The sequence below is a fragment of the Numenius arquata genome, chromosome 15, assembly GCF_964106895.1.
Source record: "Numenius arquata chromosome 15, bNumArq3.hap1.1, whole genome shotgun sequence".
NCBI classification, from domain to species: domain Eukaryota; kingdom Metazoa; phylum Chordata; class Aves; order Charadriiformes; family Scolopacidae; genus Numenius; species Numenius arquata.
In genome coordinates, this window is record NC_133590.1 from 11,024,880 (window position 1) to 11,037,097 (window position 12,218).

The window sequence follows — 12,218 nt, forward strand, 5'->3', positions numbered from 1 at the left end:
GCATAACCAGACACCTTCGGAAAAGGAAGGCCCAAGCAGAAGGTAAGCATTTATGAAGAGGGATGAAGACCTGAGATCTGTAAATTGTCTTGAAGAACTACAATCTAATCTCATTTTACCTGTGAGGCAGCTGTAACAGCTGCCAAAAGTACAACTTGGCTGTTCACATTTTCCCCATCTCAAAGTTTCCTTTCCATCTCTCTGCCAATACATTTAACCCTTTTCATAGGAAGTGACTATGCACAGACAGGGTTTGGACTGGAAAACAGTCACTAATCACACTTTTATACCTGGTGGGTAAACTGATCTGTAGTAAATACCTGCATACACACCTCTGAAGTTATCTCCTGGCTTTCACTGCTGTGGAGCAGACACCTACAGCTATCACTGATCATGTCAAATACAGTAGTTTGGGTATCTAACAACATATTTTGAGTTTGCATAATGGAAACCTTGATTCCTTTAGTCAGCACCAAGACGATCAAAGAGACCACTGTATTTTCAATTCAGTTTCACTGTAAAAAAAAATACAGAAGATATGTAGCTGTTTGAACCACTTCTAAAAGCACCCCATTTTCAGACTAAAGAACTAGCCTAGGGAGGCAGAGGGGATCTAAACCTCAAGTCTGCTACAGACCTTCTGTTATACTCCAAGCAAGCATCACCATTAAATTAAAAAAAAAAAACCCACAAAAAAACCCCACAGTGTTTCTTCCATCCTCAATCGATCTTGTCTAGATGATAAGTAAAGCAAAGGGACACCCTCTAAAATAAAATTTAAAAAAAAAAACACCCAACTGCTGATTGGAAGAGGTTGTGTCAGAGTAATTACATCCACAGACAATTTTTAAAAGAAAACTTTAAAAACTGACACACTAGCTTTATCACTAACACTAAACTACAGATAATCTTTTGTTATAAATACAAATACACGCAACAGACATCTGTGCATCATTCCAGTACTGCATCAAGCATCAGCCTGATGTATAAGGGTTAGCTAGGAGACACCTTCAAACTCATCATTCCTTTAATAAAGCTTTCGAGCAGTAAAAAGATGACAAAAGATAAACTGCAGTTATCTGAAAACCAGAACTAAATACAGATCCATTCTAGGTAAAGCCTTACTTTTGCACAGCTACTCTTTATCAGAGATGACTACCAAGAGATGGTGTCTGAACTCTTGCTGGTGGCTGTTTGCACATTGGCGACTTCAAGCTAGGGAAAGGATTTTGATTGTTTACACTAGAGCTGCAAAACACCTCTCAATTCAAATTACCATCTCAATTACTTATACACATGATGATATCTGAGTCCTGACAAAAGCAGTTCCAAGAGCTTGGAAAGAGGAAATTTATTAAAGATTTTAACTGGAATTAAGAGGGAAGACTGAACACCTGCCATTCTTGTATCTGGTTCCCTAATTCAAAATTTCTAATTAGAAAGACGAAGTAGCCAAAAGCAAGTGGGCAGGAGACAATACAGCTGGAAGCCTCTAAAAAGAGTGATCAGTGACTGAGCTGCCTGTGTTATTTCCTAGGGTGCAACATTACCGTAAAGAAAACCAAGACAGCAGCGCTGCTAGTTGTGTTGCTGGCAAGGGCCAGTAGTTTTAACAGCATCTTGGCCAGCAAATGCAGTAGCTGCTACCCAGTTTCCACCCTGTTTGCCTACACCTTGAATACCTGTCATCTACAGAACAATCTCCATTTTCTCAAATCTCCTAAGAAACTGCCAGGTCTCTGAAGTATTTAGCATTTAGGTCTGGAGCAGTAGCGTGGTTTTGAAGCAAATCCCCCACCATCCTATCCCCACTACTGTGCGGTAGCTTAGTCCACAGAGCAGTTCTGGTCAGTAAGTAGATCTTTAAAGCAAACAGATGAAATGTTCTCCAGACAAAAATGGAGATACAAAGGGCTGAACGTCGTGTCAGTCCTTCAGACAGCCTCTAACTGCACGTGCAAGCGGGATGGCTGGGCAAGGGGGAAGTCAGACCAAATCTACCTGATGCAAAACACACAAATAACAGTTTATATGGATGGATCTTGGCACCAGTTGCTTCTATTTACTTGTGCACCTCTGCTGCGCCAAATTGGTTCCTATTAGACATGGCAAGAAGCCTTTCAAAACATTAAGTCAAACACCTACCATGCCACTCTTGTCTTCCCCTTTGATGAAATGGATATTGAGAGTTTCATACATTTCTTAATATATTACACTAAGAGCTTACACTAAGTGGTAGAGCTTACTTTAATGCTTATGTTTTCAGCACTTCAGCATTTTAATTCTTTAGCATTTAGTCCTGTTAACATGGGATGTTCAAGATCTATATCTGTTGTTCAGTCATTCTAACCACTCTGCATAACCTTCCCCCATAAATACAAAATTACACACACAGGTTGCAAGAAAAACAAACATGTAACTTCAAAGGAAAAAAAAAAAAAAGTCACATAGCACTTAAAAGATTTCCTTACCTGTATATTTGTTCATAGGAGATAGGGATGTAGTCACCAGGACTCTGAGTTAAAAGCTGATCTATGGCACTGTCCAACTTTGGCCAATATGTGCTCTTATAGTCTTCAATTGTTATAACATTCATTACTAAAAGAAAAAGACAAAACTACGTTTAGTAACTTTAGCTAAAATATTAGAATCAAGTGCATGCTCTGCAATTTCGGATCACACCCACAAGCTGGCCAAAAAACTGGGAACAGTTCAATTCTGCTAAGACAACCTCATCTAAAACTAAAGCCCAGACTTGAATGTGTAGCTTTTTATTTACAGAAGATAAAATCAGGCCTGCCAAATCAGTGCTTGGATATTTCTTACAGGTCCAAGTAGCAGCAGAAACCAAAATCCTAGGAGTTCTAGCATGACAATCTAATAAAAAGAATTAAAAATCTTTTTATTTCAGTATTTCAGAGTATTTCAGTAGTCAACTCAGATTAATAAATTACACAACTTTGTGGGAGTCCAGAATCAACAATTAATGCTGGGTCTTCACATGCAGGAGAACAACCTTTGGCCAAGACTGATAGCTTTTAGAATACTCCTTTCCAGCAGATATATTAATTCTACAAGTCTCAGGTGGGACCAGAAGCTTCCTTGGCCCAAAAGCTGATGCAATTCTCTACCTTCAGTTACAGTTGGGCTCCCGGGCAACACTTTTGGATCCGTATTACGGTTCCCCCTCTAGCAGGCACAATAATATTTCTTTTCCAGATAAGGATCACCACAGGGAAGAAGGAGGCATTTAAATTAGGGTTCCCCCATCACTCCTTGATCTTCCTCCTGAGCTTCCCAACTGCACCCTCTTGTGCAAGCCACTCCGTGCGCCTTCACAGACAGAGGAGAGTTTTAATCTCTCTCTTTTCAGGTAGGATTTCTGAACTAACCACAGGTGGCTCAGTTCCCACAGCAGCCATGGGAGAAGGGTTAACACCTTCCCTTCAGAGACATCCTGAAGGAGGACTATCTTGTTGGCTTGTCACACCACCGTAGCTTCACAGCAGCCACCCAAAGCACTTCACATCAACATATATCAGGAAATCTAAAGTCGCTTCTTCACTTGAACCCCACATGTGGGTCAGGGCTCTATGGAACAGAAAATAAAGATAGTTCCCACCCCAAACAATCCAGTTTAGACACTGCACTGAAAAGAAATCTTTTGAATAGGGCTGCATTTTAAATACTTATGTAAATGTAGGTTCACTGCTGGGTTTGAGGAGCAAGATTTCTGAAATGCTGTTTTTGTAAGGGGTTGAAAGGAGCTGGGTAAGTCACTTTTGGCAGCATTATGAAGAACAATTTTAGGGAAATACAGACAAAAGAGTATCGTCAGAAAAAAAAAAAGAGTATAAAGAGGATGTAGAATAGAGAAGTGTGAGACAAGAAGGTGTTTGAACAATATCTGTAAGAGCAGGTATTACAGATTCCCGATGTGTCTCTTTTTAGGACATTTCAGCCAGAAACCTTGCTTAGTGACGAATGTTACTGCCATACTCCTAGCCCCATCTTCTAGCCAACTAGCCATTGGTTCACTCTTGCTTCATAGCTGTTACAGAAAGAGATGTCGTTAACCTATTAAGTGTCTGAGCAGCGAACAGGTCACCGCTGCCAGGTGCTGCAGGAAGCTGTCCCTACGCCCCAGCCTGCAATCTGGAAGGACCACACCGTTTGCTAACAGGCTGATAACGGCCACAAGTGGGGTTGTGGGTACACAACTACCAGGACGTAAGTTAACACGTCCAACAATTCAGCTCCACGACGTAAAAGCACCCATGAGGTCAGGAACAGCACAGCACCTGCCTGACAGTAAATTCACCCCTATTCATCTGTCCCGCAACGACTTGAGTGTGTTCTGGTCCCTTGCAGAGCCCAGGCTCCGGGCAGATGTTCTCAGGAGCAGCTTCCACGTAGTAGCTTTACTATTCATGCTTACACTCAGCAGCAAAATCTGAGCATTTGTATTTCACTTTGTTACCCCCAAAAAGGTGGGTCTCCACAGAAGCGCTCTGTTCTACAGAAAACATTAAACTGAAGTCAGCATAAACATTAGGCCGGGTCTTGATTTAAGATTTCAATGTATAATCACACCCACATGTGGTTTAACATATTAAATGAGCTCTATTCATTTGAAAGAATAGAGTCAAGAATTGAGAACACCACAAAATAATTTTTAACAGGTTGTTGAAATGTCATTTTTTTTATTTTATTTTTTAATATATAAAATAAATAAATAAGTATATAATATGGAAAGAGAAAGAAGTAGCAGAGAGGAAGGCCTGCCCATTAGAAGTGCTGCACAGGTAAAGGAAAAAAATGCTTTTACGAACAGCCCCGGGAGACTTGCATAGAAAACACTGAGTTCAAAGCAACATTCTAGAAAAGCTTCATTTTTATTCAAAAGACTCTTAGGAGTATTATTTCATTTGATTTCCACACTTCAGTTCTGAAACTAAGCCAACCATAATATTTATATAGTTAAGAGTCCAAAGACTACACACTGAACAATCACTATTTTTATTCTTCTAATCCAGAAAACAAATTGCTTTAAAATTTTAATAACTGTCACAAGTTAGTAACATCCTTTTTTTCTGGCAGTGCTTACACACACACACACAAAAAGCGAAGGGATGACTTAAAGAAGCACCCTCCAATTTCAAACTCTGCAAAACCAACCTCAAGATCAAGGAGGAAAAGAATCACACAAACCCTTAGAAAGAAAAGACAGACTGTCCTTTTACAAACTTCTTCAGTTTTTTACTTTTCCATCTTTTTCGGATGTCATTCTTAAATGTTTATCCCTACATTAAGCATTGAAGATTTAAAAGGACTTGCCCAATAACCTCCATTTCCAGATTGGGTGACAGTAAAAGATGATTTTCATTTCATTGAGATTTATTAAGTTTCTGGGAAGCGACACAGACATTTGGTAACAAAGCATACTAGAATGCATGATTTTATCCAAATACAGCAACTTTGGGGTGGGGCTGGGCGAGAAATCAGTCTGATTGAATGGAAAGGAAGCCAGTATTTTCCAGGAAATTGTAAGACTTCACAAGTAAAGCTTGAGAAGCAACTGCTGCTTTTCCACATACAGAAAAGTTCAAAAGAAAAATTGTTTAAGTCAAATGCAGCAGTGAAACTGTTTAAGTGAAAAAGAATATGCATGAGCTTCATATCATAACCTAGATATCTCAGTACCGTAGCCATAACTGAAACACAGCCCGCTCCAAGCTACCAAATTCGATATCAACTTCAATCAGAAGAATGGTAAAAAACACTAAGATTTTTACCAAAAAAAACCCCAAAAAAGTCCAAGAACAGGCATATATCCCCCAAGAAATTGATAAGAAAAAAAACCTAGAAACACACAGAGCTCAAAAGAGATGGTGGAAGAGTAATAGGTACAGGATGCAAAGAACACAATAATGATTTTAAAAGAAAAATCATTGATACTGTTGGCTTTGTTATTTAGACAAAACAACTTAACCTGAAAAGCTACTCAAAATGCTTACTATGTTCACATATAAAAAACACCCTTCCTTTAAAACTATAGCTAAAAAAGCAGGACAGGTAATCCAACCTACTGTCAAGTAAGCAGACATTGGTGTGACAATTATCTGTCATTTATTCTGACAATAAAAACCAAAGCAAGCAGCTAAGCATCTCTCAGAAGCTTTATTTCATCTCATAAAGTGACATACATGAAGCTTTACTGCTTAATTAGCAACGCACCCTACAATTCTAAAATATTTTCTCAAAGTGTACAAACTCTTCAAGCAGATGTCTGTGACTAATCTACAGGCTTTAAGCTATCGCCGTGGCTCTAACGCTTTCCTTTTTCTCAGCCATCATGGGCACATTCACAGACTAGATTTTGCTGTATCCCCTGCCCGACACATCCCAGCATACATCAGCGAGTTTCTGTCTGCCCTTCAGTTGCTTTTAACTCTATTCTATTTTTATTACATGTTTCTCAGCCTGCGTTAAGGCTGGTTAGTAAAAGTAACTTTTTTTTTTCATCAGACGATTTGCCTACGCAGGAAAGCACATTCACCGCGCTGAAATACATTACGCAACAGGGTAGTCAACAGATTTAATGGACGTGCCAACGTTCCCAGCCACACGTGCCCATCCTAAATGGGACTGGAGTTAAATACATTTATAAACATCCTTGCTTGAAAAGGATGGAAAAAACCAAGAAGGAAAACTCTTCATTTTTTTCACAATTCAGATATGCAGCAATTCATAGTACAGAAGAGTTTTGCTTGAAGTATTAAACTCTCTTGCTCTTATTTTTCCCCTTATGGCCTTTAAAAAAATACCTTTCACAACACTATTGTTTTATAAATCCATAACTGAAGCCGATCAACTGTAAATAAAGGTTTGGTTATAAGTTTACCAAAGCATGAAAAATTTTCTTAAGGTGCTTTAACTAGAAGAGAAGCTATTAAATGCACTACTCAATATCCGATTTTAGTTCTGAGTCTCACAAAAATCTCAAGGAAGAATTCCTCAATTTGGATCCTTAGAAAGATTTTAAAGGGTTTCCATCTAACCTTCTTCCTCCATTATTCTGCCAGCTGAATTAGACCAAAAAAGGCCCACCAAACAGCTCTGGTCCGCAACTATGAACATGAACAAAACCAACACGCTGCAGGTAATTACGTTATGGAATACAGGCATTGAATTTTCTCTTTTAGAGGAAAGGATCAGGAGGGAGAGACCTATCTGAATGTCAGAGGTGCTCCAGTTCATCACAGGATTGCTGGAAACTGTACATCGCCCACAGTTTTGAAGGTCACCTGTAGAAAACCTGCCTAAGACTAAGCTTCTGCATCACGAAGCAAGACATGAGGTTCTTCCCACAGCAGAGAACAGACGACTTTCCTATCAGAGAACAGACGACATTCCTGTCAAGCTGAAGACTGACAATCAGCTTCTCTACACATCTTCTGCCACTGCTAAGGCAGAGCAGGCAGGAGGGCATCTAGCACACACTGTCTCCCTTTTCACCATCCATTTACATCAAAAGTGACCTTTCCCCCTTTTTCTATACGTGAAAATTAAACAGAGGTGATTAAGGGATCCTCTGCCAGAGCCAGGATTAGAACAGGCAGGATCCCAACTCGGCTCCTGTGCTTTCTCAGTCCATACTGCTTCACTGGACTTGTTCTGTTCGTATACGTGTATCGTGAAAATTATCCACCGTACAAAGGTGCAGAAAAGCTCTAATGAACTTAACTCAGAGTTTTGCATTTTATAGGAATTTTAGTTTTCTTTAAACCAATACTTAATATCAGCAAGGCAAATATTAAGACACTGTGTTGGGATACCCACACTGGAGAATTGAAAACAAGAACCCAAAAACCACACCCTAAGCAAAACCACTCACAGCCACTTCTCCCCCTCAGACATAACCTGTAGATTAGCTGGAAAGTCACCTTCCCACTCAGTGAAGATGCAGCTTGAAACCCCTTTTCGTTCTCAAATAGAAAGAAAAACTAAGGCTCTAAATTTATGGATTGGGAATTCAAGAGCTTAGTTTAGCAAAGCCAAACGACATTTCATTTCAACTGACTCAAGTGTTTACGAGTCACCCCAAGGTACCTGGAGCCCTGACAAGCAAGGCAAGCAGAGAGCCAGAGAGCTCATGGAGTCTGGGAGCCTTAACTTCAAAGCAGCCACCCTTGGCAATGGGCCTAGAGCCACGAAACCCAGGCTACCAGAGAAGCAGGGATCCAGAAGCCTGAACTTCAAGCTTCTGATCAGCTCCGGAGCTGAGCTGCTGAGGAGCTGGACAGGAGAGCTAGCACTGGGGAAAGGGAGGAAAAATAAAGAAAAAAAGTGTGCTTTCCATCCAAATTTCATCATGGCAGTTACATGGTTACATTTGCAGGAATAATTTTAACTAGTCAAATCCAAGTTTTCCTACAGCCATTAAAGAAAAGGGTATGTTTTGCCAAGAGGCGTGACTTCTGGGAATAAATGTAGAATTGAAGTGAACAGCAGAAAGATCTTCCCTTTTCTCGACCTCAACTCAACAAAACAACAGAAAAAATTGCCATTTCTGTTAAAAGTTACACATAAAAGATGTTTCGGAACTATTTTGGGGGGAGTAAATTTGCCTCCAGTGGTTCTCATCAGGCCTTTGCAGACACACACCCCTTGCAGGAGAGCACACCCGCTCCAGGGGCTCTGCACACATCGCCACCCCCCCTCAGCAGTCACAGCCTTCAGACCCTACTGCTTTGGGTCTTTCAGGCAGAAAGAAAAAGTCTTTAGGAAAACACAACCTGGGCTAAAAGCTTCAGGAAAAGGAACAGTATACAGCCAAAAACCCTGCCTACACTTGCTCTCCCAGTTCTAGAGCCAGATACACCACGTCACCGTGCCGTGACAGGGGAGCTGCAGCGAAAGCTGGGGTGCACGCAAGAAGGACGTTGTTTTCTCCTTCCAAAGCGCCTTAACCCATTCAGTTCCGCTTCTAGAAGCCTCTCGGGCCAAGACCCACCTAAGGGACCTGCCAGAGGACAGACCCGAGCCTGGCCACAGGCGCAGCGAGCGGAGCTCAGGGGGGAAGGCAGGCTGGGGAGGGAGCAGGCGACAGCCCCCGAGGCCCGCGGGGCGGAGGGCAAGGCGGTCACTCACGGAACTTGGAGGTCGAGGCGTTGATGTTGATGGCGGCGGCGATGGCTCCTGCTCCCCCCTTGCCCGGCTCGCAGCCCCGCAGCACGCCGTTGGCCTCGGGCACGTCGGAGAGCTCCGGCCCGGCCGTGGGCCCGGCAGCGGGGCCGCGCAGGAGGCTGTCACCGAGCGGGACAGCGGCGGGGCCCAGCAGGTGCCGCCCGTAGCCGCCGGCGCCCCAGTTGTTGTGGTTCTGGTCGTCCATCATGGCCTCGCAGCCGCCGCCACCCTCCTCCTCCATGCTCTCCTCCTCCATGACTGCTGCCTGCCTGGCGGCGAGAGAGGCGAGGCGGGGCGGGGCGGGGGATCACCGCCCGCCGCCCATGGCCGCTCTCCGCCCGGCGGGGCTCGCCGCGGCACGGCTCCGGGCAGGGCCCGCCGCCGCCAGCCCAGCCCCCGGCCGCGCGGCGCGACACTTTACGACAGGCGGAAGACGGCGAGCCAGCCAAGCACCCCTTACCGCGGGGCATACTGGGGAGTGTAGTCCAACGGGGCGGAGCTGCCATTGGCCGGAGGGCGGAAGAAGGCGGAGCCGGCCGGCCGCTCTGCATTGTGGGACAGCCCGGCGTTGTGAGGCGGAAGGGGTCCCGGCCCGTGCGGGGTGGGGATGGGTTAACTAATGAACTAACTAGCTAACTAACTAATTGATTAATGTTACCTTGCGAGGGGAGGCTCTAGGAGGTCCCGCGTGTGGCTTCTTTTTCCCGGTGAGGGGAGAGCCGCGGGACCGCCTCCGCCCCGAGGCCGGGCCCTGCGCTCGGTGCCGGGCCCTGTGGCTGTATCCCCCTCTAGCGGGATAAGCCTCCACAGCCCGGGAAGGGGACGGTGTGAAGGCAAAATCCCCGTTAGAAAAATACTTAAACACGGCGGTGTATGTTCTAGCGCCCTTCCTGCTCTTACTTGGTAAAGTGCCTGAACAACGCTACTGCTGCTGTACAGTGTTTCTTCTCTTAATGGAGGAAAAGCCTGTAAAAATAGTCCATAAAGCCATTTATCTTGGCACTCGGCAATGTAACAGTTAAAAACAAGTTTCTAGTTGCCTTCGAGTGTACTTACTTTAGGTTGTATTTCCGTTTGCAACATTGCAATGGAAGAATGAACGTGAATAGTGGGTTTTTACTGAAAATAAGTTTCGACTGTGTGGGTTTTGCTCTTGCTTGGAAAACACAAAAAAAAAGTGAAAAACGTAGATAAAAGCGTATGTCTGGCCTTCTTTCCAAAATACCTCATGAGAAGTGAAAAGTCCATCATTTGTTTTCCAAACAGAAACACTGATTTCTATTTTAGCATGAGACAAAATCGTCCTATTTTATAAAAGCAGAAGATGCTGCTGATGTCGTCACACGGTGGAACGGGTCTGTCTCGAGTTGCTTTGCTGAAGGCAAGCGGTGAAAAGACCTTGTCCCTATTGCATTTTTTTCTTACACATTTGAACTAACGGTGTTTTTCTTGGCTGTAAAGATCACGCTGGGAACACCAACGGCTTCTTCAAACCAACACTGCAGTCCATTCCGTTTTCTGTCTGGGCAGGTGCCAGCGAGTCAGGGTTTGTCTCAGAGACCTAAAAGCTGATTTGGTGCATCACGCTTCGGTTATGGATTCAGCGTATTCACATGCCTCTTTTGGCTCTTGTTTTATTTCTATCTACATCTTAACCACCGCTGGCAAAAGGACAGAAAGGACATTTTTGTTCACTGGGGCGTCGGTCTTTTCTCCCAAGTCACAGGCGACAGGACTAGAGGAAATGGCCTCAAGTTGCGCCAGGGGAGGTTCAGATTGGATATTAGAAAAAAATTTTTCCACGGAAAGGGTTATCGAGCATTGGAAGGGGCTGCCCAGGGAAGTGGTTGAGGCACCATCCCTGGAGGTATTTAAAAGATGGGTTGACATAGTGCTTAGAGACACGGTTTAGAGATGGTTTTTTATCAGTTAGGTTGATGGTTGGACTAGATGATCTGAAAGGTCCCTTCCAACCCGGACAATTCTATGATTCTGTGATTCTGCTGCATCTTTGCATTTACTAAGTGGGATTTGTAATACAATGCAGATATCAGTAGCGTCATTCATAATGGATATTAAACTGGGACATCGAAAGCAGCAGAGCGTTTTTAGCTTAGGTAAGTGTTGCAGTTTTCTGGTAATCACAAAGAAACGTAGATGAAGTTTGCATATCTTCACTGCTTCAAGAAAGACATGTTTGCCTTCTCAACCTGCAGAGCAGCTCCGTCATACCCTCCTACTCATCCGCTTCCACTGGTCTCGGGAGTGGGTCTCTGATTGTTTGCCAGTATTTAAAAACACTGTGACCTGAGGAGAAATCGGGAACTTATCCTTATCAGCATAGCTTTATCTTTGTCTTAATAACTTTGAAAGTGCTCATGTTAAAATCTAAGCGCAGTGGAAAAATAAGATAAACCCAGCATTTTTCAGTTCTAGCACTTCTTTAGTTTTCTGTTTCATACTCGTGTTGCACACACCTCATTTTGTTACCATCTCTGTAATTTACTGTCTTTTGGGTTTGTTGTTTTGGGATTTTTTTTGCTATGATCTTTAAAGGTATGCTTCCTTTCTAATCCCTTTCACAATGTGCCTCGCACTGTGCCTACACTCACTGCACTTCCTTGTGGCCGGAGTCCAGAAAAAGCTTAGGAAATACTTCACTGTGAAGTTTTCTACAGAGTCTCCTCTGTTGCCTTGTGCAACAAGCCAGCTCATCTTACAGATCAAACAAGAAGCTCTTTCTTGCCTCCCATAAGGCAAATGACAAGCTGCAACAGTCATCCGTGGCTCATGCTATTTAAACACATGACTGCATGCTGATAAAGGCACTATCAAATACTTCATCATTAAAGCTGCACTTGTTTTTGCATGCACTTCAGAGACTTCTCCGCATTGTTTCCTTTTTTCCTCGTCAGCGTGTGAAAGTTTGATTCAGGCTTTAAGTAGTGTCTTGGCAAAATTGCATTTTGCAATACCACAGCTGTAATTATGTCAATGTTAGTTGAGAATACAACGTACAAATGGAATTC

The 12,218-nt window shown here is 43.3% G+C and overlaps 1 protein-coding gene across 2 annotated transcripts in view; it reads right to left on the reverse strand.

Moving 5' to 3' along the window:
• The window catches only part of CACUL1 (CDK2 associated cullin domain 1), a 50,616-nt gene extending 41,039 nt beyond the window's left edge, over nucleotides 1–9,577 (reverse strand). The window contains exons 1-2 of one of the 2 annotated variants that reach the window (XM_074159082.1): nucleotides 9,154–9,577; nucleotides 2,472–2,598 (exon numbers count right to left, since the gene is read on the reverse strand). In XM_074159082.1, the coding sequence (XP_074015183.1) occupies nucleotides 2,472–2,598; nucleotides 9,154–9,445 (419 nt within the window). In that variant the 5' untranslated portion in view covers nucleotides 9,446–9,577. The remainder of the gene's footprint in view (nucleotides 1–2,471; nucleotides 2,599–9,153) is intronic. The other variant, XM_074159083.1, reaches the window with a different exon arrangement.
• Between the last annotated feature and the right edge of the window lie 2,641 nt (nucleotides 9,578–12,218).